Below are 27,490 nucleotides of genomic sequence, written 5' to 3' on the forward strand. Positions count from 1 at the left end.
CCGGATGGACCAATCGGCGCCTTCTGCTGCTTTATGAACTGAGCCGGCGGCTGCGCCTCTCTCGCTTTGCTAGGAGAGGGGATGATCGGGAGGGAGCAGGTGAGCAACGGGGAAGAAGGGTGACCCCCCCCCTGCTCCGGGTGAAACTGGCCGGGGTGGTGGAGAAGCATAAGCAGAGTTTACTTGAGAAGCCCCCTCCACCCTTCTCCCCTCTCTCTTTCTCGGGAAACTGTAGTGCAGACGGCGGGGCTGTAGCGAGACCGTTACGCCGTTGTCAAACCTTACGCCAGGGGACTGCAAACTTGGCTCTTTTAAGACTTGTGGACTTCAACTCCCAGAGTTCCTCAGCCAGTAAAGCAAAGCTTTGCAAAGTAAAGCAAAGCAAAGCTGGCTGAGGAACTCTGGGAGTTGAAGTCCGCAAGTCTTAAAAGAGCCAAGTTTGCAGACCCCTGCCTTAGGCTGACACCTTTCGCTGCAAACTTCGGTCCCACTCGGTGTTAGGGGGGAATGGGGAGAGGAGGTGCATTTATTTGTCGGGGTAACTAGGATTATGTCTTGTCATAGATAAACGACACACGGCGGGTTTGTTTTGTGGGTTATTCCTACAAAACATTAACGTGAGTTAACCCAGTTCCTCCTTACTCTCGACGTATCAGTTACTGTAATATCATGGAGCTCTAAGCCAGGGGTCTCCAACCTTGGCCACTTTAAGCCTGGCGGACTTCAACTCCCAGAATTCCCCAGCCAGCTTTGCAAAGCCAATCGGAGTCTTTTAGTATGTTTTTTTTTATTTACATTTATATCCCGCCCTTCTCCAAAGACTCAGGGCGGCTTACAGTGTGTAAGTTACTACAATGTTAGTCTATTATGTAGGACTGTTATGTGTAAAAGCTCTGGGATTAGGGGAGATGTAATTGACCGTCAAGTGCTGATAACATTGGATGTAATCAAAAATGCACAGTGAATAAACTACGACTGTGGCATGTTGGACTACTCGGGTTGTATTTCACCCTGGTAATTGCTGCAGTGCTTGTTTTCTTATTTTTGATGTAGGTGCAAACCCAGGCAGACAGGATCCTAAATGGCTCCAGTAGGAAAGGAAAACCAACAAGGATCACTGCCGTTTCCAAAGACCCCTGACAAACCAGGTTGGAAGGAAAACATTTTGCCGGCTGCGGGCACTTTGAGCAGCAGTAAGATCCCACTGCTTTCCAAAAGCAGACACCCTCCCGAGTGGAGACAATCCCAGCCACAGGTGTGAACATGATGGACTCGCTTTTGACTTAGGCTTGTATGGTTTTAAGTTTCTGCTTCTGTTTGTTTTGGCACCTGGCTGTATTTTTCTTTATGAATCAATTCTACAGAGCTGCCCTGTTCAAAACAGTTATTTGAAGTGTATGTATTATAAACTGGCCCAGTCCCAAAAAACCAAAAAGTGATAACCCAAAAACTAATATACAGTAAAGGAGAATATTTGTAACTCAGGGTTGAAATGAAGGTGCTCGCTGAGCTTGAAAGTTTTCTTGTGGACATTTCATTACCCAAACCATTAGCTTCATAGAAATACCTCTGGTACATGCTTCTCTTTGGGGAGCCACATTGAAAGCTCAGTTAAAGCAAGGCACCTCTTCATAGCTTCACATCAATTCTGACAGTCAGTGAGATAATTTTTTGGGGAGGATAATTTTTTATTTTATTTTATACACACAAAAACACATAATACATCAGTGATCCCTTCCATGTGACATCTCAGTGTTTTCTCTGTGACTTCTCATTTTTGTTGTTTTTTCTGTCTTCATTCTCACTTAATCTATTACAACATTTCTCCAAAAATACAATATTCTAATTATACCATTCTCTTACATAACTCTTAATTTGTTTATATCTCTTTTCCAGCCAATGGTAAAATTGATCCTATATCTTAAAATATTCTGAATCCTCTCTTTAATTATCAAAGTTAATCTATTCATTTCTGCACATTCTAAAAATTTTGTAATTACTTCTAAAAGTATTTTCTCTGCTTTCCAATTTTGCCCAAAAACAATCCTTGCAGCTGTTATTGCATGTATAATCAAATAGACATTTTTTAAATTAATTTTTTCTGGGAGGATACCCAATAGGAACAGCTCTGGTTTTAAATCAATATGTTGTTTTGTCATTTCTTCTAGCCATGTCTTAATTTTATTCCAATAATTTTTAGCTTCTGGGCTTGTTCACCAGAATTTCGACAATCAAAATGATGTCAGGGAGATAATATGGTGGGAATCTGGGTCAGGCTATTCATAGGGAAGGTTGAGCCGTTGTTTGAAATCAATCCTGCCTGGACCCAGAATTCAAATTGGTAGATAATGAAGGGATTGGATTGCTTTTATTTGATCTCTCATGGAGCTCCCTGGACTTCTAAGAAGCTCCAGGGAATGAAATGGCAAATTGCACCTAGAGAACCACTGAAGAAAGATGAGGTAAAACCATGGGTAAGAGCCCATATTAGGACTCCATGCAAACTGATTAAGGCACCATTCTGTCCGGTTATCTGGGATGTTTCACCTAGAAATTAACAGGATTCTTAAGATTGTTAACTCATCTACCTGGCATTTAGGTCAATGCCTCTCCTGGTAGTTAAGGGTGTCTGGAATCAGCTGTGTGCAATCTGATCTTTGAGATAGTCAATGAACCTATAAGTGAGATGGTAATTACACTGCTACCTCCTCAAGAAGCCATCTCGGACCCAATGTTGATAGACATATGTCAAAACCTGTTTGTAGAGAAGGCTATTGAGAAGGCAGATTGCAGTTTCCAGGTGCTGTTTGAGGTCCTCCACGCAGAGTGCTTTTCTTTCAAAGTCATGGTGTGGTTTCTGTCTAACATTTGGAGCAGAGTGATTGTATTAAGTAAAATAATGCCGCTTTCTACATCTTTAGCCATTATTAATAATAGTGTTACTGTACATTGCTAATGGTTTTGGATATAGGATTTTTTCCCAGATGAGTAATTTATACAAAATAATAATTTTATGTGTGTGTGTATAGATAGATACATATAAACCATGGGTGGGTTCTAAATTTTTTTACTACCGGATGTGGCTTATTTTGTGGGCATGGCTTGATGGTCACAAGATTAGGTAGGCGTGGTCAACTCAATGTCACTCACGTCAAGGGGTGCCTCGCCTGGCCCCTCCCCTCCCAGCCATTCTTTGTCACACCCAGCCTCAACGTATCTATAGTTCTGCAAAAATGTTGTTCACCTTTTTTTCCAACTTTATTATCTACATACTATAGATGTACTTTCATGGACCACTGAAAGGAGGAAATGGCTCACATGCTTTGCCCAAGAGTGTGATAGGCAACAGGCTTTTAAGGGGCTGCCAGAAAGAAGGGGGAGGGCAATGTATTTTCCAAAGCAGCAGAAGGCAAAAGAAGAAGCAATGGATGGAAATGGAACAAAGAGAGAAGCAACCTAAAACTAAGGAGAAACTTCCTGACAGTGTGAATCAATATAGGATTCAGTCATAATTTCACATATAAAATAGCCATTCATGTAATACAACCTGCATATTGTTCAAATCAGTCATTAGTATTATGGTTGATGTTTGGCCTAAAATCCCCATTCCCTCCCCACTCCAGGGGAAGATTACTTCAAAATCCCCATTCCCTCCCCACACCACTAATCTGTTTTGGGAAGGAATCAAACTCCCCCCTCTTTATTTCCCAAATAAAATATTACTCATAAGAAAAGGCTTCCAGATAAACAAGGAAAAATCAAGCTGCTAACAAGGAACCTGCCTGGAATTCCACATTCCTGCCAGCTGCATAAAGGAAACTTTGTAAGCAGAAAACAGCTACTGGTGCTTAGAGATAACAGAAAGTGGAAGCCGGAAGTTCCGGTCCATTTACAAGCAGGCAGAAAACTCATTCAAGACAGGATACTTCACAATGGAAATTGCCCAAAACTTTTTAAAAACACAAAGCCCATGTTGCACAAACCCCAAAACTTCAAAAACATAGAACCATATAAGAATCCCTCCTCTTATCCAGTTTGTTGTTCAGCTGACCCAGAAACGAACTGTTGCTGCCAGTAAAAATCTTCTTCCAGCTGCTGTGTCAATTTAAAGCAACAGCTGCTTTTTTTTTTCTTCTTTGCCAAGTGATCTTCTGGCTGAAAATTGAGTCCTGATTTTTTTCATTCTAGCCTATCAGTTGGGAGGCTTCTTGGCTTCTCAATTTAAAGCGACAGTGTCTTGTTTTTTCCCCTCTTCTTTGTCAAGTGAGTTCTGATTTTTTCCTTCTAGCCCATCTCTGGGAGTCAGGAGGCAGCAATAGATTGGGGGCGGGGCCAGGCAGAGGTGGCATTTACCGATTCTCCGAACTACTCAAAACGTTTACTACCAGTTCGCAAGAACCGGGGAGAACCGATAGCAACCCACCACTGGTATAAACACACATTTGCTCTATAGTTATGGATGAATGAGAGTCTGCTGGGAATGGGGTAGGCTATACATATAATTAAATAAAGGGCGTTTGGGACAGTCCTTTGGGGTTCTGTTTCCGGCCTCAGTTGTTCACGGAAGGATACTGTGCTCGGGGTAGAAGGGCCGGGGTAGATATGGGCGCGGGGAACCAGGCTTCACACTCATTCTGCTCTTCTCTAACTAGGTTACCATTAGGGAATGTTTTTGTAGGAAGACAGTAGCAGCCTGAATTTAATCCTCTTGTTTTCTCTACAGCCATGTTCTTCCAAAGTGAAGACTTGCGAACTGGCTCATTCCAGTCCAGTCCTGGAATCTGCAGCTGGGTTACCCCCCAAGACCCCAACAAGAGAACCCTTATCAGACATGCTGTTAACCACCTCCGGTTGTAGGAATAAAGGTGATATGTCTCATGGCAAAGGTATAAAGCAGGGATGAAATCTACTTACCTTCCTTACTGGTTCGGAAGTGCACGCACACGCGTGTCACGCATGTGTGCAGTAAAGAACACATTACTTCCTGGTTAAAACCAGGAAGTAATGACACCTGGGCGGGTGGGCGGAGCTTTGCTCTGCCATCGCTACCGGATCACCAAACCCACCAGCCACGATCACTAACGGATCGCGAGATCCAGTCAGAACTGGGAGCATTTCACCCCTGGTATAAAGATTATTGTTCCGCACTCCTCTTCCTGAACTTTCGTAAGGGTTTAAAGGCCTGGCTCTGCCAGCTGGCCTGAGCCCCAATGGGAGCACATCACACTGGAGGTGGCTAATGGATTAAAACGAGATTCCACCTCACTCTCGTGTGCATCCTGCTCTTTTCCTCCCCATCTTTTAATTGTAAATTATTACTGTACTATTTATTGCTGCCATGTTTTATTGGCTTTTAATGTTTATAAGCCGCCCAGAATTGGCTCTAGATGAGATGGGTGGCAAGCAGGTCTATTTATTGAGATGGATCAGTTTTTGTACATTATTTTTAACCTGCTTGAATGAGCCATCACTTAATAGAATTTTGGCTCTTTGCTTAGGCATTGTAGGCAGTTAACTTTGGATGTGATGGACTAGTAACTTTAAGTTAGGGAATGGTATTGTTAAATTTCAACTCCCACTGACACAGGCAATGTTGCTAATAGCTGAGAATTATGAAAGTTATATTCTCAGCAAAGTTTTGTGAGTCACAGATGTCCCTCTGCAGCGCCAAACCATAATCTGCATATTTCAAGAAGAACCTCAGGATCTTTGTTCCTGTACTTGATAATCCATGGCTTGTTGGGTTGTGTGGAATTGTGGTTAATCGTAACAATGATTGGTGGTAGTAGTTTGTATCAACAGCATATAATGCAGTACTAGGATGTGTTTTTTTTTAAAATGAGGACTGGTTTGTAACTAACACTAAGTGATAATGGTAACATCACATACAACTTGGTGTTATGGATGAATCCACTGCTGCTATGTCTCAACTGCTTTAAATTATCCAGATCAGTCTTGAAATTAGATTTTACGCATGGATAAATTATCTTCCTTTCTGCTGCTCTTTAACCACATATTAAAAGGTTTGATCTGATTTGATCCCTTTCTGTTTGTGACAGAGCACACTTGGATTGATGTAGCTCTTATGGTAGGCTATGAGGTTTACAGGGAGCCTGTTTTCAATTGGAGATGAATGATTTTTTTAAAAAAAATCTAGTTCTTTCTAACTCTGCGTTTGAGTCCAGCTTGGGAAAAATGGTGCAGATTTTAGGGACTCTTTTCTTGGTATCTGGTATAATTAATTGCTTGAGGCTTTTTCCTCCCAAACACAATTATTTAACTGGGTGGCTAATGCAAATCCCAATTTTCTTTGCAGAAGTGAACTCAACTGAGTTTGTGTCTGACCCAGAAGCTCTTGCCAGCATACTATCCAACACAGGGCTGACTCACCAGATGGTGAGTGTAGCTCACAAGCCCAGCCTAGCCCAGCGAGTTCCTCTGAAAGGGAAGAGAGCCTGCTTAACCAGCACTGGGGTAAGTCTCCATCATGGGCAAGAATTCTGCTGGGCTCACTTGTTTTGCGTGTTCTGCTTTACTGAGTTAAAATGGGGCAGTTCAGGTATCCAGCCAGGCACTTCTTATTTCTTTATGCAGTAGTTCAAAACTAATGATGACCCTTAATTGCTATTATGGTTCAAGGGAGAAAATATGATAATCATCATCTGGAGCCGTCTATGGAAATTCTCAGTCATCCAGGTCATGGTTGTCCCAAAGGTGCTTTTTCAAAAGGCAACTAGACTTTGGTTTTCACTGAAGACATTTCACTTCACATTCAAGAAGCTTCTTCAGTTCTGACTTCAGAAGACTTCAGAACTGAAGAAGCTTCTTGGATGAGAAGCAAAACGTCTTGAAAGAAAAAAGTTCAGCTGCCTCTTGAAAAAGTACCTTTAGGTTGATCATCTGGTAATATATTACCTTAACCGTATCCTTTTTCTCCCCTTTGGGTGTGGGATGCTTGTAAAGTTCTAGTTCCAGCACAATATCAGTCGGGAATGATGTACAAATGCAATAATTCCTAATTTGGTTTATACATTGTCATGATTATTGATAAACCATCAGCTTGGTTTTTATAACATGTAATGCTAAAGGTAAACAATTTTTTTTTAATATAGCATGATGTGTGAAACCAGTTATAATGTGCATGCATAACTCTAGAATTAGCACACACACACACACACGCACACAGAGAGAGAGATTTATATTTTTCCACCCTGGATTGCACAAGTGAAACCGTTGATGTTCTGTCTGGAGGTTGTTTGGCTCTGGATGGAGAAGGATTGACTTTAGCTCAATTCTGAAAAGATGGAATGGCTGTGATTCATACCTAACACTCTTTCCTCATCCTATTTACCCCACAATAACCCTATGAGGTAGGTTCGGCTGGTCGCCCAGCAGGCTTTATTTGCTCAATGGGGGACTAGAATTCATCATCTCCTGGTTTCATAGCTTAGCACTTTCACCAATACACCAGCTTTGCTTGCCTTAGAATTGAACTATTCCAGTGAATTCTACTCAGGGCTATCCTTCAAGACTATTTTTGCTGGTTCAAAATGCAGCGATATGAACAGTAACTATGTGTTCTGTCCCCCTCACTTCAGTCTGAGCGATGACTTAATTAGCCGGCAATTATCAGCTTCCGGCAGCAAACTAGCAAGCGTCTGCCAAGTGTTTCTGTTATCTCCCTTGATGCCGATGAGTCAACCAGGAACAAACAGTACTTCAGCTCTCGTTAAGCAGTTGATTTGCTTGCCATGAAGTGGTCTAGCAGCCCTTGCTGCTTTTATATCCTGTGGGGTGTGGCTCCATGACTCAGCACTTCCTAGGCCTGCCCCACCCCTGCTTCTGTTGTTCCCGCCTCTCCTGCCTACGAAACCTAGGGTCCAGCCAGGCCTGATTGCCATCAGCCGGGTCTGGAAGCGTGGCCTGGGGGGGGAAAGAGTCAGGGGACGGAGGCCTCGTTATCTCATCCACCTGGCCTGCCTCTAGCTCCTGGAACTGAGCCAGGGAAGCCGGTGCTCCAGAGGTAAGTCCTGATGGCCCTTCCCCCTCACTTTCCGAGTCACTTTCTGGCAGGGGCCCCGGCTCGGGGCGGGGGCGCAGACACAACACTATGCTTGTTAATTGACTTTTAGGTGCAATTCAAGATATTGTTTATTACTTACAAAGCCCTTCATGACATCAGGCCAGGCTATCTGAGGGACTGCCTATCTCCAATTGTCTATCTGGTATTTTGCCTGCCTAGTATTTTTACACAGACAAGGTACACTTCAAGTCCCCTTTATTAAACATTGTCTCTTTATGGGACCAAAGAAATATGCCTTCTGTCCTCTGAAACAACATCCCACAGAGATGTGAATGGAACCACTCTACCAGGCTTCAGGACGGCCTTTAAAACCTGGCTCTGTTCCCAGACTGGTTTTATTTTCATTTTATTTATTAAATTGATTTATGTAGCTGCCCATCTCACAAAATCTTATTATGTTTGCGGGGGCCTCGTCAGGTTTTTAGTGTATTGCTTTTAGTCTGGTCTGTCTTGTTTTATGTTTTTGATGCTTTTAAATATTTCAGCTGTGTAATTGGATTTAGTAAGCCTCCCAGAGTCTACTGGAGTGAGCGGACATAACAAATGAAATTAATAGATAAGTATTCTGTTTACTGGGAAAGGATTCAGCCCATCCAAACTGCATGCGTATTTTGTTTTCTTTGTGGATTTTTTGCTTGCTGTTTTCCTAAACCTAGAAAAAAAATCTCCGTGGCTGAAACAGAGGAAAAAGTAGACGTATAAATAAAGTCCTCAGTCCTCAGATCCATGGCCTTTTTAGAGGTGGCTCCCTTCCTGTGGAATATTCCCTGAAGATAAGATTGGCCCCTTCCTGTTACTTTTCCAGAAGGGCCTGAACATGAGATTCTTCAGGACCCCATGTTGACATGGAGCCAATCAAGTGACTGATTTGATTGTGTTTTTTGCCACTGTGGGAGAGTGTGTTAATGGATTTCTGTACTGTGGACTTTTAATTTTGTAAGCTGTTCAGAGTCACCGTTGTTTATACAGGCAATCTTTGCCTTATGATCACAGTTGAGACCAGGGTTAAGCAAGCAAGGTGGTTAAGTAAGTCACATCCAATTTTGCTATCTTCTTTTGCCCAGGGTTGTTAAATGAGCCAAGGCAGTTGTTAAGTGAATCATGCAGTTGTTAAGCAGTCTGGCTTTCCCCATTAACTTTGCTTGTCAAAAGCCAGCTGGGAAAGTTGCAAATGGCGATCACATAATGGGATGTCCCATCTGTCCTAAACACATGCTGATTGCCAAGCTCCCAAATTTGGATCATATGACCTTGGGAATGCTGCAGTGGTTGTAAGTGTGAGGACCGGTTGCAAGTCACTGTTTTCAGTGTTGTAACTTTGAACGGTCACTAAATGAATGGTTGTACGTTGAGAACTACCGTACCTGTATAAATTTGTTTAATAAATAAATATTAGAGATACCTGGCGCTCAAGCATTGTCTTTTAAAAATTGAATGTGGATATGTGTTCTCTCTCCGTAGAATGCCCATAGCTCCCTGGGTACAGAGACTCCTACGATGAACCCTTTTCGCATTTCCCATATCTCTACGTCTGCTTCAACAGGTATGACTTAGGTTTAGGACCAGGATATTTACGGGACTGTCTACTGCCATCTTCTATCTCCCAGCGACCGGTGTGTTCTCACAGAGAGGGACTCCTTAGGGTGCCGTCAGCCAAGCAATGTCGACTGGCGGCCCCCAGGGGGAGGGCCTTCTCTGTGGGGGCTCCTACCCTGTGGAACGAACTTCCCCCTGGACTTCGTCAACGATCTGACCTTCGGACCTTTCGCCGCGAACTTAAAACCTATTTATTCCGTCTAGCTGGACTGGCTTGATTTAAAAAATTTTAATTTGTTTTTATGGATTTTTAAACTTTTGTAAACTTTATAGGGTGTTATTGTATTTTAAATTATTGGCCAATTGAATAAGTTTTTTAAGGGGTTGTTCTTAATATTATATGTACTGTTCTTTTTGTATTTTATTCTGGCTGTGCGCCGCCCTGAGTCCTTTGGGAGAAGGGCAGTATACAAATTAAAATATTATTATTATTATTATTATTATTATTATTATTATTATTATTATTATTATTATTATTATTATTATTATTATTATTATTATTATGACTTAATCTGGATTTCCCCTTTTTGGGAAAACAGGCTTCAGTCACTGTCTTAAGATTTATTCATGAAGTTCTCATGATACAGTTAACTTGGGTTTTGAAATATTTGAAGACCATGTTTTACAGGGCTTTCCAGCATTGTCAACTTTAAGACTTGTGGACTTCAAAGCTGGCTGAAGAATTCTGGGAGTTGAAGTCCACAAGTCTTAAAGTTGACAACATTGGAGACCCCTGCTTTACAGGCATTAGAAAATTGTTCTGAAACCACTGGTGCCATGTCATCCATTTGATTTTTTTTTTCTTGCCCCTTCACAGATATGGATCACCCACAGTGTTTGAGCCTTGGCTTAAATGCTCAACAACTTAAAAAGTTGTCAACCACACTCAAGAATTGGAAGCCCGGGGTAGGTAGTTGATTTTCTTTTGCATGTTGAAACACCAGCAAAAAAAACCCAAAACACACCCTTCAAAGTAAGGATGTTGAATGGTCGGCATCAGGCTCTGTAGTACAACTAACAGAGCTTTCATTTAGTAAGAGTAAATGAAAATCCATCACTTTCCTATTCAGTGTTGGGACACAGTATTATAAAGTTCTTTACTTTGTCTGCACCTGTAAATCTCTGGCCCTTGATGTCAGAAATGGCCCAGTTGAGGCAGTTTTCAAAAAAGAGTATTACTATAAGTTGCAAACTCTAGAGAAACCGAGGTATAATGAGAGGTAAGCCTTTCCATTAAGAAGAATGAAAAATGGTGTATAGGTAGTCCTTGACTTATTATCACAATTGAGCTTGGAACTTTGCTTGTAAGGCATTGTGACCAGACCTGTGACTGGTGACTGATTTCTATTTCATGACTGCTTTTATGAAGGTCATTAAGCAAGTTTGATTGTTAAGCAACTAAAGTAATTCTGAATCCAGTTTAGGCTTTTTTTTTTTTTTGAAAAACAAAAAAAATTCACAAAACTTGAACACGTGATTGTGGGTTGTTGCAAAGGATCGTAAATGAGAGCCAGTTGCCAAGTGCCCAAAATACGATCACATGACTTTGGAGATGGTATGGCACCTCGTAACTTCAAGGATGGGCCATAAGTAACTTTTTTTTGAGGTTTGTTGTAACTTTGAAGAGTCATTAAGTGACTGGTCATAAGTCAAGGATTATCTGTAGAAGCCTTAATTTGGTTTTAAAGTGTTACTTACAGTTTTGTTTTGTTTTCTGTTTTTTTATTTTTTTTTTGTTCTTTATATATTTTTTATTTTTATTTATTTTTTATTTTATTATTTAATTTAATTTAATTATTTTAGGTTGCCCACTCACTCTCAGCAACTCTGCCCAGCTTACAAAACTAAAACCTTTCTATAGAACCTCCTCCTAGCTCTTCAAACTTCAGTGATGCCACAGTGTCTATCAATAGGGAATACTTGGGAACTGTGTCTGTGTGTTTGTGTGTGGTGTGTGTGTGTATTTAGCAATATAGCCAGGAATGTCAACAGAGTGCACAGTTAAGCCTTGCAAAGCGTGTTTTCAAAGAGGAGCTGCCCAAAGTTGGTCCAAAGTTGAAGAGCTGGCTAAAGATTGTCAGCCAGCCTAGGAGTCTATAAAATTCATACACAAGGGACCATACACCAGCCAGGCACTGTTTCCAGCAAAGAGAACAGAGGTGACTGAGTCTCTGCAGCCAAGTATTGCTAATCAGAATGTTTACCCTGCTGCCTGGCAAGTAACCTCATGTTGTGGTCTCCTGTCTGCTCACCTGGTGCACTTATGGCATCCTCTGGGAAAGCCAGCTGTTCAGAAAGTACAGTATTTGTGGTTGAGCTGCCTCTGATGATACTTGGCTTTGTTAAGGGAGCCGTCACATGACTGCACCCGGTTTTATGACCTCTTTCTGCCACAGTTAAGCAGGCCGCCCACAGTTGCTAAGCCTGACATCATGTGCTGAATTGTGACTTCCTACCGGCTTCCCCAGTGGCTTTGCTACCCGAATGGCTGGAAGATCGCAAATGGGGATAACATGACTGGCAAGCCAACTGCCAAACGCCCAGATCGCAATCACATAACAGTGGGGAAGCTGCATTCCTCATAAATGTGAGGGCTACTTGTAAGCCACTTTTTTCGCAGAGCTGTCATAACTTCCAAAAGTTCACTAAACAAATAGTTCCTTAAGCAAGAACTACCTGTATGTATGTGTTATGACCCAGACCCAAGTAGGTAGCAACAAACTCAGTCTGTGATAAAATAAACTTTATTTGAACAGCTGGGAATTACTTCATTCCCAGCGTCGTTCAACTCAAAGTAAAACAAAGGCCTCACAAACACACATTCTTCAGTTATCACAAACCTGAGTCCAATTAGGCAAACTGCCAAAGGCCCTTCCTGATAAATGTCCAGAAGTCACAAAAACACAAAGCAGAGGACGCAGCTACAACGTTGTTTTCCCGACAAGTTGAAACGCCGGTGCTGGTCTTTTTTAAGCCTTATGGGAGGGGCCAATCATCTCTTGGCCCTACTCCCGAGTTGTCCTCTCTGCTTGAGCTGCTCTTGCCTTTTGGCAGCTCTCCTCATGCGTGCATTAGGAACAGGATCCTCCAGTTCCTCTGCCTCACTATTATCAGTCTCTGGAGGCTCTGGAGTCCATACCTCACTCCCCGATGGCCCTGGCCTCACCTCAGCCTCATCACTGTCCGACTCTATTGCCAGCTCCGTAGGCTGCGGACGGACCACAACAGTATGCACCATCACATGCACATATTCCTATTCATACTTTGTATGTGTTTATGTTAACCCTATGTGGCCACACACACAAATATGCTACCTGTTTGTTCTGGACATTATTATGGGAACTGCCATGTTTATATCTAGGTTTCTTTTTCCTTAGTTCTGTCTGTCTGCTGTGTGTGGTCTTGATCTACTTGTCCCAAAGGTTCCCCCCCCCCAAGAAGCAATTGAGAATTTCTTGTTTTTCTTTGAAGACGTTTCGCTTCTCATCCAAGATGCCTCTAGAAGAGAAATGTCTTCAAAGAAAAAACAGAAAGTTCAGTTGCTTTTTGAAAAAGTCCTTTGGGACAACCATGATCTGGATGACCGAGAATGTCCATAGACACCATGATCTACTTGCTCATTTTCTTGCCTGCCTTGGGCTTCCTGTCTATCTGGACCCGTTCCAGTCCGGCTTTCGGCCCTGGTACAGTACGGAGACGGCTTTGGTCGCGTTGGTGGATGATCTCTGGAGGGCCAGGGATAATGGTTACTCCTCTGCCCTGGTCCTATTAGACCTCTCAGCGGCTTTCGATGCCATCGACCATGGTATCTTGCTGCGCCGGTTAGAGGGGTTGGGAGTGGGAGGCACCGTTTATCGGTGGTTCTCCTCCTATCTCTCTGACCGGACGCAGACGGTGTTGACAGGGGGGCAGAGATCGACCCCGAGGCGCCTCATGTGTGGGGTGCCGCAGGGATCGATTCTCTCGCCTCTCCTGTTCAACATCTACATGAAGCCACTGGGTGAGATCATCAGTGGTTTTGGGGTGAGATACCAACTGTACGCTGATGACACGCAGCTGTACTTTTCCACCCCAGGCCACCCCAACGGTTATCAAGTACTGTCCCGGTGTCTGGAGGCTGTACGGGTCTGGATGGGGAGGAACAGGCTCAAACTTAATCCCTCCAAGACGGAGTGGCTGTGGATGCCGGCACCTCGGTACAGTCAGCTGCAGTCGCGGCTGTCTGTTGGGGGCGAGTCATTGGCCCCGATGGAAGGTGCGCAACTTGGGCGTGCTCCTGGATGGGCAGTTGTCTTTTGAAGACCATTTGACGGCCGTCTCCAGGAGAGCTTTCTATCAGGTTCACCTGATCCGCCAGTTGCGCCCCTTCCTGGACCGGGATGCCCTATGCACGGTCACTCATGCTCTCGTTACCTCTCGTCTGGACTATTGCAATGCTCTCTACATGGGGCTCACCTTGAGGAGCACCCGGAGACTCCAGTTAGTCCAGAACGCGGCTGCGCGGGTTATTGAGGGAGCAGTTCGGAGCTCCCATGTAACACCTATCCTGTGCAGACTGCACTGGCTGCCTGTTGTCTTCTGGGTGCGCTTCAAGGTGTTAGTTACTACCTTTAAAGCGCTTCATAGCTTAGGACCGGGATACCTACGGGACCGTCTACTGCCAACGTCTATCTCCCAACGACCGGTGCGCTCTCACAGAGAGGGGCTCCTCAGGGTGCCGTCAGCCAAGCAATGTCGGCTGGCGGCCCCAGGGGGAGGGCTTTCTCTGTGGGGGCTCCTACCCTATGGAACGAGCTTCCCCCTGGACTCCGACAAATACCTGACCTTAGGACCTTCCGCCGCGAACTTAAAACCTACTTATTTCGTCTTGCTGGACTCGCTTAAATTTTAAATTATCAAATTGATTTTATGGGTTTTAATTTTTTTGTAAATTTTAGAGGGTAATATTTTATCTATAAGTAGCCATATCGAATAGGTTTTTTAAGGGTTGTTTTTAGTTTTGTATTGTTTTCTCTCTGTATTTTATTCTTGGCTGCACACCGCCCTGAGTCCTTCAGGAGAAGGGCGGTCTATAAATAAAAATATTCTATTCTATTCTATATATATTCTATCTAATGGAGTCGCACTGAGGAATCATTGCCCTGTGGCTCTAGCATTTGTTATTTGTGTAGGTGGAGATGGCAAAGGCCAACCAACCCACAGGGACCGTGGAAGGGGACAGTTCAGCATCCAGTCTGGAGGCAAAACAGATGAGCAATGTTGCTGGGGGCAAGTTGTCAACACAAAGGTGAGAAAAGGGCCAAATTTTCCCTTGTGATTTGTTGGGGTTTGGGTGGGTGGATTATGATTTGTAGTAAATAAAAGTCTTGGTGGTTCCGCTTGCTACAGGTAGTCCTCAACTTAGGACCGTTTGCTTAACAACGGTTTGCAGTTACTATGGCCTCAAGCCATTGTACTTCGTAGCTCATAAAGCACTTCTGGCCATCCAAAAATGACACGCTGCATAACCCTCCCTCAGTCACATGACCCCATTTTGAGCACTGGCTCACATTTTGGAGTGGTTGTAATGTCCGGTGGTCATGTGATCATGACTTGTGATATTTTTTGCCAGTTTCCAGCAAAAAAAAATAATTACCCATTTTGGAGAATGGATTCAGACTTACTGTGTAATCCGTTTAACAGTTGCTATAAAAACGGTTGTAAAATCAGGTCTGGTCACGTGCGTGCCTTGACTTGTGACTGTCTAGTCCCAATTGTGATCGCAAATCGAGGACTACCTGTATGGTTTTTTGGTGACTTGAGTTACCACACTGGGCTCAGCGTGGCTCAATCTAATTATGAACGTTGAGTAATTTATTCATGAATTACATAGTTTTTCTTTGCAGGTTTTTAAATGAGTGTTTTTGGCACCTCAGAGTGGAGGAAGGTATTTTCACCTTTTCAGTAATAAGGAAAAGAGAGTTTTTAAACTCGCATCTTTGCCTTCCTTTTCCTCGCATTATGAATTGCCACATAAATCCACGCTAGTTCTGATGCTTGTTAACTTTCTGTTGCTTTTGCTCTTGAAAAGCAGCTCAGTTGGCAGGAAGGAAATCACAGGAACCTCTGGGCAAGGTGAGCGACTGCTTTCTTCTCTATGATCTAGAGCAGGCTTGTCAAACTGGCGGGCCAAGGGCCGGATACGGCCTTCACAGGCCACGCCCATCCTGGCTCTGCAAAGGCAAAAAACATTGCGATATGTCACGATACAGCCCACAATGCGAGCGGGTTTGACACCCCTGATCTAGAGCCATGGGGAAGATTCTCTTCTCTTTCCTTATTTTGGAGTATAGCTAAACTTGCCCTCTCCCTATGTCTATCAATATCGGAGAGAGCGAGAGCAAATCAATCTAGATAGTGTAGATCAGGGGTGTCAAACTTGATTTCATGGAGGGCCACATCAGGGTTGTGTTTGACCTTGGGGTGTGTGTGGGCAGGGGGAGTGGCCAGCTTGACATCACTCGTATCAGGGGTGCCTGTGGCGGCCCGAGTGCTGTGCCAGAGAAAATGGGTTCCCAAACTCTGTTTTCGGCTGCGATGGCCTCCTGCAACTGTCTGCCAGTGAAAAAGGAGTGTCCCTCCCGAGCTGGACTTTCTGGGTTTTTTTTTTTTTTAAGACGTTTTGGTTCTCGTCCAAGAAGTTTCTTCAGTTCTCTTCTTGAATGAGAAGCGAAATGTCTTCAAAGAAAAAACAAAGTCCAGTTGCCTCTTGAAAAAACACCTTTGGGACAACCATGGGATGACTGAGAATCTCCATAGACAAAGCTACAATGGTGCTAAAAAAAAAAGAAAAGGGACTTATGCTGAGTCCTTAAACTTATGGCCATTGCCATGTCTCTATGGTCATGTGATCAAAATTTGGATGCTTGGTGACAGGCCTGCACTTACAACCCACTGCAGGGTCCTTTGGCCACATTCTCCTGCCCTGCATGAGCTGCCTCCATTTCAAACCCCCCACCCCCTCCCAAATTTGCCTATTTCCTTGCCTTTCTATTAAGGGGGCAGGAGAAGCAAGGGGTTCTTGCCTAACGACCGTAACTGAGGCTACCAGGACTGAAAAAGTGCAGCCACATGCTGTTTTGCTTAATGGCCACTTTGCTTAGCAAGTGGTACAAATTAGGTCACAGCCCAAGGATTATCTGCCGTTGTGTTCAAGCAGATTTGGCGGCACTCCTTATCTTTCATCCTTACAGAGGAAGAGTTCACGCCAGACCCGGCAGCAAAAGCAAGCATCCTTTTGAACATAGGCTTGAGCCACTCCGCCTTTGGAGCCACAGGCAAAGTGAGCCTGGCCCAGCGGGTACCACTGAAAGATGCTCGGAAACTGTCTGTAAGGTGCGAACATATGCAGGTGAGCAACATCAGATCTCTCGGTTTCCCTCGGTAATCCTAGATGCAGGAGGACACCTGTCTTGCATATGTCTGCCTTCTAACCCTACTGTCCACAGGTAGTCCTCGACTTACAACAGTTCGTTTGGTGACTGTTCAAAAGTTACAACGGCTCTGAAAAAAAGTGACTAATGAGCATTTTTCGCACTTACGACCATTGCAGCATCCCCATGGTCATGGGATCGAAATTCAGAAGCCTGGCAACTGACTTATGTTTATGATGGTTGCAGTGTCTCCGGGCTCACGTGATTCCCTTCTGACAAGCAAAGTCAATGGGGGAAGCCAGATTCACTTAACAACCGTGTTACTAAGCTTAACAACTGTAGCGATTGACTTTTTTTTTTTATATTTGCATTTATATCCCTCCCTTCTCCGAAGACTCAGGGCGGCTTACACAGTGTTAAGCAATAGTCTTCATCCTATTTGTATATTTATATACAAAGTCAACTTATTGCCCCCAACAATCTGGGTCCTCATTTAACAGCTGTGACAAGAAAGATAATAATAATAATAATAATAATAATAATAATAATAATAATAATAATAATAATAATAATAATAATAATAATAATAATAATAATAATAATTTAATTTTTATACCGCCCTTCTCCCAAAGGACTCAGGGCGGTGAACAGGCAGATAAAATAATACCATATATTGCAATAAAAACACTCTTTAAAAAACTTATTCAATATGGCCTAAAATTTAAAATACAATACAAAATATAAAATAAACCCCAATAAAATCCATATTTAAAAACCCTATTTAAGCCAGTCTTGCTCGGTAGAATAGATCGTCTTCAGCTCGCGAAAGGTCCGGAGGTCAGGAAGTTGTCAAGTCCTGGGGAAGCTCATTCCAGAGGTAGGTGCCCCACAGAAGGCTCTCCTGGGGTCGCCAGCCTACACTGTTTGGCTGACGGCACCCTGAGAAGACCCTCTCTATGGGAGCGTACCGGCCGGTGGGAGGCATGTGGTAGCAGAAGGCGGTCCCGAAGATATCCCGGCCCTATGCCATGGAGCGCTTTAAAGGTGGTAACCACCTTGAAGTGCACTTGGAAAACCACAGGTAGCCAATGCAGCCTGCGCAGGATCGGTGTTATATGGGAGCCACGAGATCATAAAATGGGACAAAACTCGCTTAGCAAATGTCTTGCTTAACAATGGAAATTTGGGGCTCAATTGTGGTCATAAGTCGAGGATTACCTGTAGTTGTTGATGGGTTGCTAAGTAGCTTTCAACCTGTGAGGAGGAGCTTTCATGTGTGGTGACTGTTGGCCACTGACTTTGTTTCTTGTCCCTAGGGAGAAGGTCCCTCTCTGTCCCAGCCCCGCATGACTATGTCAGCAGGGAAGTATGGCCGTGTGCCGTGCCGTACTACTCCAGGCCCTAAAGGTACCGTTTACAGAGCGGTTGGAACTTCATTTCAATTTTGGAGCTTTCCATGACCGCCTCTCTCTGATCTTTAACTTCTGCCTCGCCTGTTTTGCAGGTCCAGAGAAGTTGGAAGCTTCTGGAGTCCAGCGAACAAATACACCGTTTGGAAGGTCTTCCAATGCTGAATGGTCACCTTATGGACTAGCCAGAAGAGTTCCTATTACTAACTCTCAATCCTCGGTTCGTACTTGAGGCAATGTACTTGAGAATGTCTGAACTGTATCCCTAACATCTAGCTAGTTCTTGATAATAACTTGATGGTTGATAAACCTGGATATGTTTAGCCCTGCTGGGTTCTTGGAGACAAAAATATCCTTTAGTACTTTGGCCCATATGTAAGATGTGCATGTCCACTCCCGGCCCATATTAATAATGTTTGCTAGTTTCTGGTTTGTTCAGGCATAATTCAACATTGATGGCTTTTAATCCATAAAACCCTCTTTCTCTTGAAACCAAATGTTTCTCCTTGCTTCTCTATTGTGGCCCATCAGAGCTTCCTGAACTGTAAGTCTCATCATCCCTCAACTGTAAGTCTCACCATCCCTCACCATATTACACTGAGTGGGACTGCTGGGATTTGTAATTCACAATTTGTATGCATTGCCCCTAGGATGCATATAGACGTATCTGTAGAATTATTATCTTTACGTTCTCCTTTATTTACACTCACCTTTAAAAGGTTTGTAGGTATCAGCAGGTGGAAGATGGTGACATTTTAGCGATTGTCACTTGCTCAGTGATACCAGATTAGCCTTGCTGCTTTTAGTGGCGGGCCCAAATATTTTAGTTTCTCCATGGGAAAGTCTATTATATTTTCAATTAGTTGTGTACTGCTAATCCTGATTTATGACCATCGAATTAACTATGGTTCAAAGTTTCAACTGAAAAAGTGACTTGCAACCTATGCTCACATCATTTCCACGAATATGTGATCCCACAGGCTCGCATTTACGACTGGTTGCAGTGTCCTGTGGTCCTTAGACCATGATTTGCAACATATATTTTTTGGGCCAATTTTTGGCAAAAAAGAAAGCCCTTTGGAGAAGCTGGCTTTGCTTAATGAGTGCTGGATTTGGTTCACAACCACATGATTAGCTTCACAGCGGTCATGAAAATTTCATAAAATTAGGCCTGACTTGACTTGCAACAGAAATTCCTGTGGTTGTAGGTCGAAGATTACCTGTATATCAAATGGAAAGTGATATGCCTCATCTTTTACTGTTGAAGCTATCATCTCTAAAGGGGAAAGGCAAAAGAGACTAAAAGATTTTAAGCTGTCCTAAGATGGTCGCTCTTACTCAGAACTGTTTCCTCTGACTAGCAGCATTTCTGCAGTGCCATAATTGGATGCATGTTAAATATGCTGTTATTGAATAATGAGCCCCCCTCCCCCCCGTTAGATCTGCCCCTTTCTGAAGTATCGTCTTGCAGTTCTCTGTGATTCCATTCAGTCATTCTCTGAATACTTCTCTCTTGTATCGAATCAGCGTCGCGCGACCTGGACACATCATCGTATACCTCGTACTGCCTGTACCACGGACAAAAGGGTGGGTACCCATCACTTTAAAAAGACATAACAGTGAAAAACTAGACAACTGACTAATTTTGCTTCTCATAGCCAGGGAGAGTCTGGCTCACAAGCTGGACCAGCTTCCTCTATTCCACATGTTAGAGAGGAGGCAAACCTAGATTAATCTTTTTTTTTTATTAAAAAGTTTTACCACAGTTTTAACAATTAATTACCTTCCTCCTCCCTCCAATTTCCCCGCCCCCCCCCGGCTTCCCAGAGCAAATACAGGGTATAGCATTTACCAATCATAAGCTAAAATACGCTAATTATTCATAAACTCCCATCCCTACCCTAGAACCATAACTCCCTTATTTCATATAAAAAAAAGATTACAAAAAGGAAATACTGTATACAAATACAATTATTACTTTCTAGTCATTCATACCTAGATTAATCTTGATGTCACAAGAACACAATTTAGCATTTTTTCTAAACTTGGGTGTCCGTTACAAGCCACAGTATCAAAATGAAGATGCATCATGACATCATCATACAAATCTTGCAATTACCAACTGACATCATAATATTTGATGCAAGTATATAAGCCACATCACTTTTCTGATGGATGCATATTCATTTGGACCCTGGCAGATACCCATGGATGGATGCTCATGTGTTGGTATGGATGATCTTGTGGCTGTGTACATATCATCTGGTACATGTTTCTGTAAGAAGAATTAGTTTTCTTTGGGGAAGTAGTATTTTTTATTACTTTATAATTAAACTTGTATGCCACCCTATTACCCATGACTCTGGTTGTTTCACAAGTTAAAAAAATATTTATCAAATAATAATTATATACCTCTATATATCTTCCACATCAAATAATTGCTTCCCATAATTTGATTCTTATTTTGGTTGCTTGGATTCAGAGTTAGAAAGTAGATGCAGAGTGATTTTATCATTTGGACGCTTCACCTTCTGACTGTGGATGTGTTCTCAAAATTTTGGTTTTAAAGAAATTTGAATACGTTGACATGTTTTACTAAGAACTGGTAGATGAAGAGCCATTCATTTCTGTCCTCTGATTTGTTTTTCTCAGGTCAAACTGTTAGACAGAGTCACTGGACAGATGGGAGCTATTGGCTCCAAGGAGGAAGACACACCTGTGCCCTGGGTAAGTGTTCTGATGGCAAACAATGGTATTGCACAGGTAAGAAAATATGTCTATAATGAAGACTTGTGTCCCTCAGGTCACAAGGCATTCAGTCCTTCTAACGCATGGCCCGAAGTTCCTTGAACAGTTCAGCAATTTTTCTTATTTGTATCTGAAACAAGTACGGATAGTCCTTGACTTACAACAGTTTGTTTAGTGACCATTCAAAGTTATAACGGCATTGAAAAAATATGACTTATGACCATTTTTCACAGTTGTGACATTTGCAGCATCCCTATGATCGTAAGTTGAGGACTACCTCTAAAGCTTTATTATTATAAAATAAATATGTCATAGATACCAGATACATAGATGTTCATTTAAATTTTTCTGGAAGCCCGACTAGATAACTCTTGGTTTAGAATCAGTTAGTTCATTTTACTTAGAGATAATCATGTTACTGTATACTGTATTACTGTATATATAGGAGGCCGATACAGCATAGCTTGTGTTTTAGGATGCATCATTTCTTGTTTATTCTTTTAACTTCGTTGTTGTTGCAAATTATGAAATTCTTGGTAAACATCATTTCTGATTGAAAACTAAACTTGTTAAATATAAAATTTTAATCTCAGTGTGTACATTTTTATAAGCTAAATGTGGTCTACAATAATTTATTCTGAAGGCCTCTCTGGCTTAAAAAAAAGGATTGTGTTCCTAAAAATTGCATTTTGGTAAAACCAGAAATAATATAAATGGAACCAAGTTCATTTGGCAGGCCTTATGAAAATATAGCAGCCATGCTAGGATGCTTGCTGGGGCCAGGAAATCATTGCCCAGCCAAAAATGGACCAGGGAGAAAAACCTTCCTCATGTTTCTGCCTGTTCTTGACAGACTGTTGGTAGGATGTGTTTCAGAGGAAGTGATATGTGACATTTCCCTATCCACACACACACAGGGGAAAATAGCTGTGCGTCTTTTTGATGAGGAAATGGCAGCATCGGTGAAGAAAGTCCCAGCTGTTTCTGCGATTAGCAAAGAAATGAGAAAGCTTCAGGTAGGCTCGGGAGCCGGAGTCACAACAGGGAGTCAAATTGTGGTGGGTTTTATTTTTTATTTTTGTTTTGCAGAAATGAGTCTTAAATAGGGAACGTGCCATGTGGTGATTGCAAGCGAAGTCTGAGATTACAGAAGTAGGGTTTGTTGGAGGGAGGCTGTAAACCTGTGGTCTTTCCCCGATTTGGCCCAGACCCCCAGAATGGCTCCCAAAAGTGATGCGCGGTGGTTTATGTTAAACTTGTAGAAGAGGGTGGTTGTTAAAGAGGCAAGAAACAAGCAATGGCCCCCTCGGCAGACTTGGCTGATCTTATTTATTTATTTATTTATTTATTTATTTATTTATTTATTTATTTATTTATTTATTTAATCACAATTTTTATACCGCCCTATCTCCCGAGGGACTCGGGCGGTTTACAGCCTGATAAAAACACAAATATAAATACAAGATAAAACACTAATTAAAATACTTATTGAATAAGGCCGAATTTAAAAAGTCGAATTTAAAAAAATCTTAAAAATCTAGACACAGGGATGGATGTTTTCAGGAGCTGCCTAATACCTACAGGGCTCCAAGGGCTTCAGGTTGCAGATGTGGAAGCTCAGCAAATTTCCCAGAAGAAGGCCTCAACAAACACTGCTGTGTGGTTTCCACAAAGACTCCATGGGTTCCACTGCTGAGTCACCAGGAGTCGGCTCTCTGAAAGCAATAGGCAGTGCGGTGGCAGGGATGGTACAGGGTGGTTGGGGCTGCTGTATTGTATAGTAGCAAGCTGCGGAGGTCCTCTGTGGGGAGCAGCAGCTCATCTGCCTCTGATACGGAGAAACGAGTCGAGTGCAGATGAGGTGGAGCCATGTCGCTTGCTAGGTGAACTATGTTTCCTGTGGATTCTGGCTGGGGACATCTTTTTTCCTCACAGTTCTTTTGCGTTCTTCTCCCTCCAGCGTATTGAGCTCCTCGCCAAGCTCTTGCAGCAAGAGATGGACGGTGACATTGATTATGAGGAGGCCCCCTCACTAAAGAAATTGCACAAGCGCTTGACGGTTCACAGCTCACCAACTCCGGAGGCTTCTGAGCCTGAACTATCTTCTACACCACCCCAGGATCCTAAGCCAAGCTTGTGTGTACAGGCTACAGACTTGAATAATGTGGCTGTTACCCCCGCACCTTGCTCCACCTGCACCACTTCCAGCCAGCTGCACGTCTCCCCCAGGGCCTCCCCGCAAGAAGCCATCTGCCCTTCATCCAGTGCGACGAGTATAGGTGAGGCAGGAAAGACAGCTTGAAGAAAAGGTCTCTAGTAGTGGTGGGTAGGCATTTTTAAGGAAGTCAGATATTTTGGTGGCTCCGGACTTTCATCTGCAACAACAAAAAGCTCTATAGCCTGGGACTCCAAAATGGCTGGCTGAGGAATTCTGGGAGTTGAAGTCCACAAGTCTTAATGTTGCCAAGTTTGGAGGCCTCTGCTCTAGAGCTTCTTGTTGGAATTCAGCTCCTAGCACTTTTCAGTATCTGAGACTTGCCATTTAAGAAGTGTCCTGACTTGATCATAGTTCATGGACAGCAAAACCTCTGCAGATAGGTCATAGGTCTTCAGTTTATACCTTAAGGTCTACTTTCAGAACAAGTGGGGTTGGCCAGAGATTGTTAGAGCTAGTTCCACAAGATTAAAAACAAAGTTTTAACTAAAGATTAAAGATTGCCAACCAAACACCCCCTTTTCACCGATGACTGGAGAAACCTGCTGAGAATACTGAAGCAGTACCGGATGGACAATCTGTCAAGAGCAGGCTGTCTTCTGAGGCATACATTGGCGGTGTGACAGAAGGACTCCCTATAGTCTTTAAGCCTACTGACAGGTATCCTTTCTCCACTGTTCCCTGTGAGGACAAATCATAAGGCCAGAAGGATCCTTGAAAGGATCGCAAGGGACTCTGAAGCATTGTGAAGGAATGGAGGGCACATAAGGTATTTTCTCAAAAGACCTGGCCCAGGAAAAGGGGAGAACATTCTGGAAGTGAACAACTCTATAGTTATGCATGCAATGACAACAGGAATGCCTGAAAATGGGATACTTTTCTGAAATGAGGGATTCCTGGCAAAATATATTTTGCTCCTTATGAGAATGAAGAAGAATGCATTGGAAAAGTGTCTTACAAATCTAATCTGGGGGCTTTAAAAAGATCCCCATGAGAGAGAGAGATGACATACCAGAAAGTAGCCAGAACAGGAACCCAGGAACCTCCTAGTTCACCAGGAGCATAGCAGAGTCAGGAAGTACCAAAAAACTGTCTATAGTCGGCCTGCGTCCATGCCTCCTTCTGTTTGCCCCACTAGGTCTCGCAAAACAACGGTTGGATCACCTCCGCACTGCCCCCCTTCGTTTCCATGAAGCCTGCCTAAATGACGAATGTGCCTTCTACACTTCTCGCCTTGCCTCCCTGGCTCAGCCCTCAGCACATCGGTGCCAAGACCCGGTAGCAAAAATGCTGAACGCTCACGATACCATGGTAAGATGGGCTTCGCTTGCCGACGGGCTGGGCGAGCGGCAAGTCAAGGTTACACAAGCCAAAAGCAACTCCTGATGTTTTACAGAAAATATTTAGCTGAAAGAATGATTCATGTTGTTCTTTGAAAGCACGCTGTAGCTCAAGGGATGCCAATCGTTTCCCTTCGGGCATTTGTGTATGATGGGCTACCATTTTCCCACTTTAAAAAAAAATGGTCTACTCCGTATGGTTTGCAAAGGGCGAGTCTATTTGTTTGTTTGCCCAAATTCAGTGGATCTGCAGTGGGATATGCATATACAAAACGGGCCTTTTATGCATGTTCCCATAATTTTGAATTGAACGTGCTGCCTAACATGAGGTATTTTACACATGAGATGCAATTGTCTTCCCACCGCCTCCTGTTTCTTGGCCTACTGTGAGAGGCTCAAAACCTGGCTCTGCCTGACGGGAATGCTCCATGTTGGAGGCGATCATTAGGTTAGGAAGAAGATCCCTGCTGCACCCTGTAGCATTTTGTTTTTTAAAAAATTATTTAATCTCTGTGGATTTAAAATTTGTTTTATTGTTTCGTACCTTTGTTTTTTATGAGAATTGCAAGCCACCCAGAGTCGCTTGACAGTGTCATATAAATTTAATAAAATAAAATAATGTTTAGGTTTAAAAGTATCTATTTCTGAGCAGAATTGAGATGCCACAAGTATGCCTGCCTTGTAGAATTAGGGGCTCCAAAATGTGCAGGTCTGCCGAGGGCAGAGCAGGGGCATACCAGAAACATTCTCATCATGGCGAAGGCATGTTCTAAGCTGTTTTCTGTGGCAACCGATAGCTTTATATTAACCTTTATTTCAAGACAGGCTCATTCTTCAAACAAAAGGGTATATGCTTGCTCTTTTCTACTTAGACCGGATTGCCATTAAACTGCTGACATTTTAATTGCTGTGTTTGCCTAGACTGAAATGGTGGCCCCTGGCATTGCAGTTCAGCTTGCTGTTGGTCAAGATTGTCCATCTTCTTCTTGTCTGTGTCCCCTTTACGTGAAGCTTATCAAGGCATTCATGTAGTTTATGTGTAAGTTACTAAAATCTGTAGCTGATTTGATGCCGTGTCTTATTTATTCAGAATTAGTCTTTTTTTTTCTTTTTTTTTGACAGAGGGGCAAGCAAGAGAGCCAGTTTGGGCACCAGGCATCAGGCTAGAAAGCAAGGGACCATGAGTTCAAGTCCTGCTTTAGACGTAAAAGCTGGCTAGGGGTGTTGTGGTCTGCCAGCAGCCTGCAGAGCTGGCAACGGAGTCGGACAGCGATGAGGCTGAAGTAGGGCCAGGGCCATCGGGGAATGAGGTGCGGATTCCAGAGCCTCCAGAGACTGATAGTAGTGAGGCAGAGGAACAGGAGGAGCCTGTTCCTAATGCACGCATGAGAAGAGCTGCCAGAAGGCAAGAGCAGCTCAAGCAGAGAGGACGACTCAGGAGTAGGGCCAAGAGATGATTGGCCCCTCCCATAAGGCTTAAAACAGACCAGCAACGGCATTTGGGTTTTGCCGGAAAACAACATTGGTAGCTTCGTCTTGCATTTATTTTTGTATCTGTGACTTCTGAACGTTTGCCAAGAAAGGCCTTTGGCAGTTTGCCTAATTGGACCAAGGTTTGCGATAGGACTGAGGAATTTGTGTTGGGAGGAATTTGCTTTAATTTAGTTGAACTACACTGGGAATGAAGTAATTCTTAGCTGTTCGAATAACAATATTTTCACTGACTGAGTTTCCTTACTACCTACTTGGGCCTGGGTCACAACAGGGGGACCTTGAGCCAGGCCAATTAACTTCACAAGGCTGTTGTTGTGGGGAAAATATAAGAAGGAGCTATGCTGGATATGTTTGCCGCTTTGAGTAATAATAATGAAGGGTTGAATTTTCTAACAGTTTTTTTTTTCTTCGTGAGACACATCTGTGGATTTTTCCTTTTATAATTTTTAGAAATACTTTTCTGTCCCATAGTAATTACTATTTTGGTAATGTAGCACTTTCAAAAAGTTATCTGGAACTGCTTTTCTCCTGAGGCTAAGGAATAAACTTAGTCCTTAGAGATGTAGCAGTTGTCATCCCACTTCAGGAGACGTTCTTGATCAGATAATGTTAGAAGCTTGATAATGGCCAATGAATTATATGTTATACCTTTGCTAAAACTTTTGCTCTCTCTCTTTAATCAGCACTTTACACCCATCTTGGCATCTGCACCTCTTTCCCCACCTTCAGAGGAAGAAAGGACTCCACTCTCCTGAAAAAAGGAGCCGTGCCTGTGTTTTGGGGTTGGCCAATGGGAGACAGAAGTGCTTGGCAATAGTTGACAAGGAAGGAGAAAAAGCTGCAAAAGCCATTGTGACAAGGAACTACAAGAGGGTGCTGCATTTTCCAGGGTACATTAACATTAATTGCAAGCAGGTGTTTTTTTTAATTTAATAGCTGTTAAAGAATTGCCTTGGTTTTTTTTTCCTAAAAAAAAAGGTATGAGTTTAGAAGATATTTTAATAAAGCCACCCTGTGAAATAGCCTTGCCTTGACAGATTTTGTTACAGGTGCTTCCTACGCATATCACTGTGTTTGTAAGGGAAGAGGGAGCCTGATCATAGGTAACTACTGTACGAAGGGACTAAAACTTTGGTTTACACATTTTGTGGGCTAATAACAGTACCTGTACTGAAATAGAAAAATAAAGACCA

General features: G+C 43.0%; 1 protein-coding gene across 3 annotated transcripts; it reads left to right on the forward strand.

The window, feature by feature from the left end:
* Positions 1 to 27,490, forward strand: TROAP (trophinin associated protein). 3 transcript variants are annotated; one of them, XM_058173293.1, is made up of 17 exons: positions 1 to 99; positions 1,054 to 1,255; positions 4,724 to 4,886; positions 6,317 to 6,474; positions 9,545 to 9,626; positions 10,497 to 10,585; positions 14,851 to 14,966; positions 15,750 to 15,793; positions 16,912 to 17,069; positions 18,408 to 18,498; positions 18,596 to 18,720; positions 20,028 to 20,087; positions 21,153 to 21,227; positions 22,166 to 22,264; positions 23,209 to 23,527; positions 24,602 to 24,774; positions 26,981 to 27,490. In XM_058173293.1, exons 2-17 carry the CDS (start codon positions 1,082 to 1,084, stop codon positions 27,050 to 27,052), a joined length of 1,998 nt encoding a protein of 665 aa, XP_058029276.1. In that variant the 5' UTR covers positions 1 to 99; positions 1,054 to 1,081; the 3' UTR covers positions 27,053 to 27,490. The 3 variants fall into 3 exon arrangements, with proteins under 3 accessions (XP_058029276.1, XP_058029277.1, XP_058029279.1); XM_058173294.1 differs by having other exon boundaries at positions 15,753 to 15,793; XM_058173296.1 differs by having other exon boundaries at positions 4,724 to 4,865.

Source organism: Ahaetulla prasina, chromosome 2, assembly GCF_028640845.1.
Source record: "Ahaetulla prasina isolate Xishuangbanna chromosome 2, ASM2864084v1, whole genome shotgun sequence".
NCBI lineage: Eukaryota > Metazoa > Chordata > Lepidosauria > Squamata > Colubridae > Ahaetulla > Ahaetulla prasina.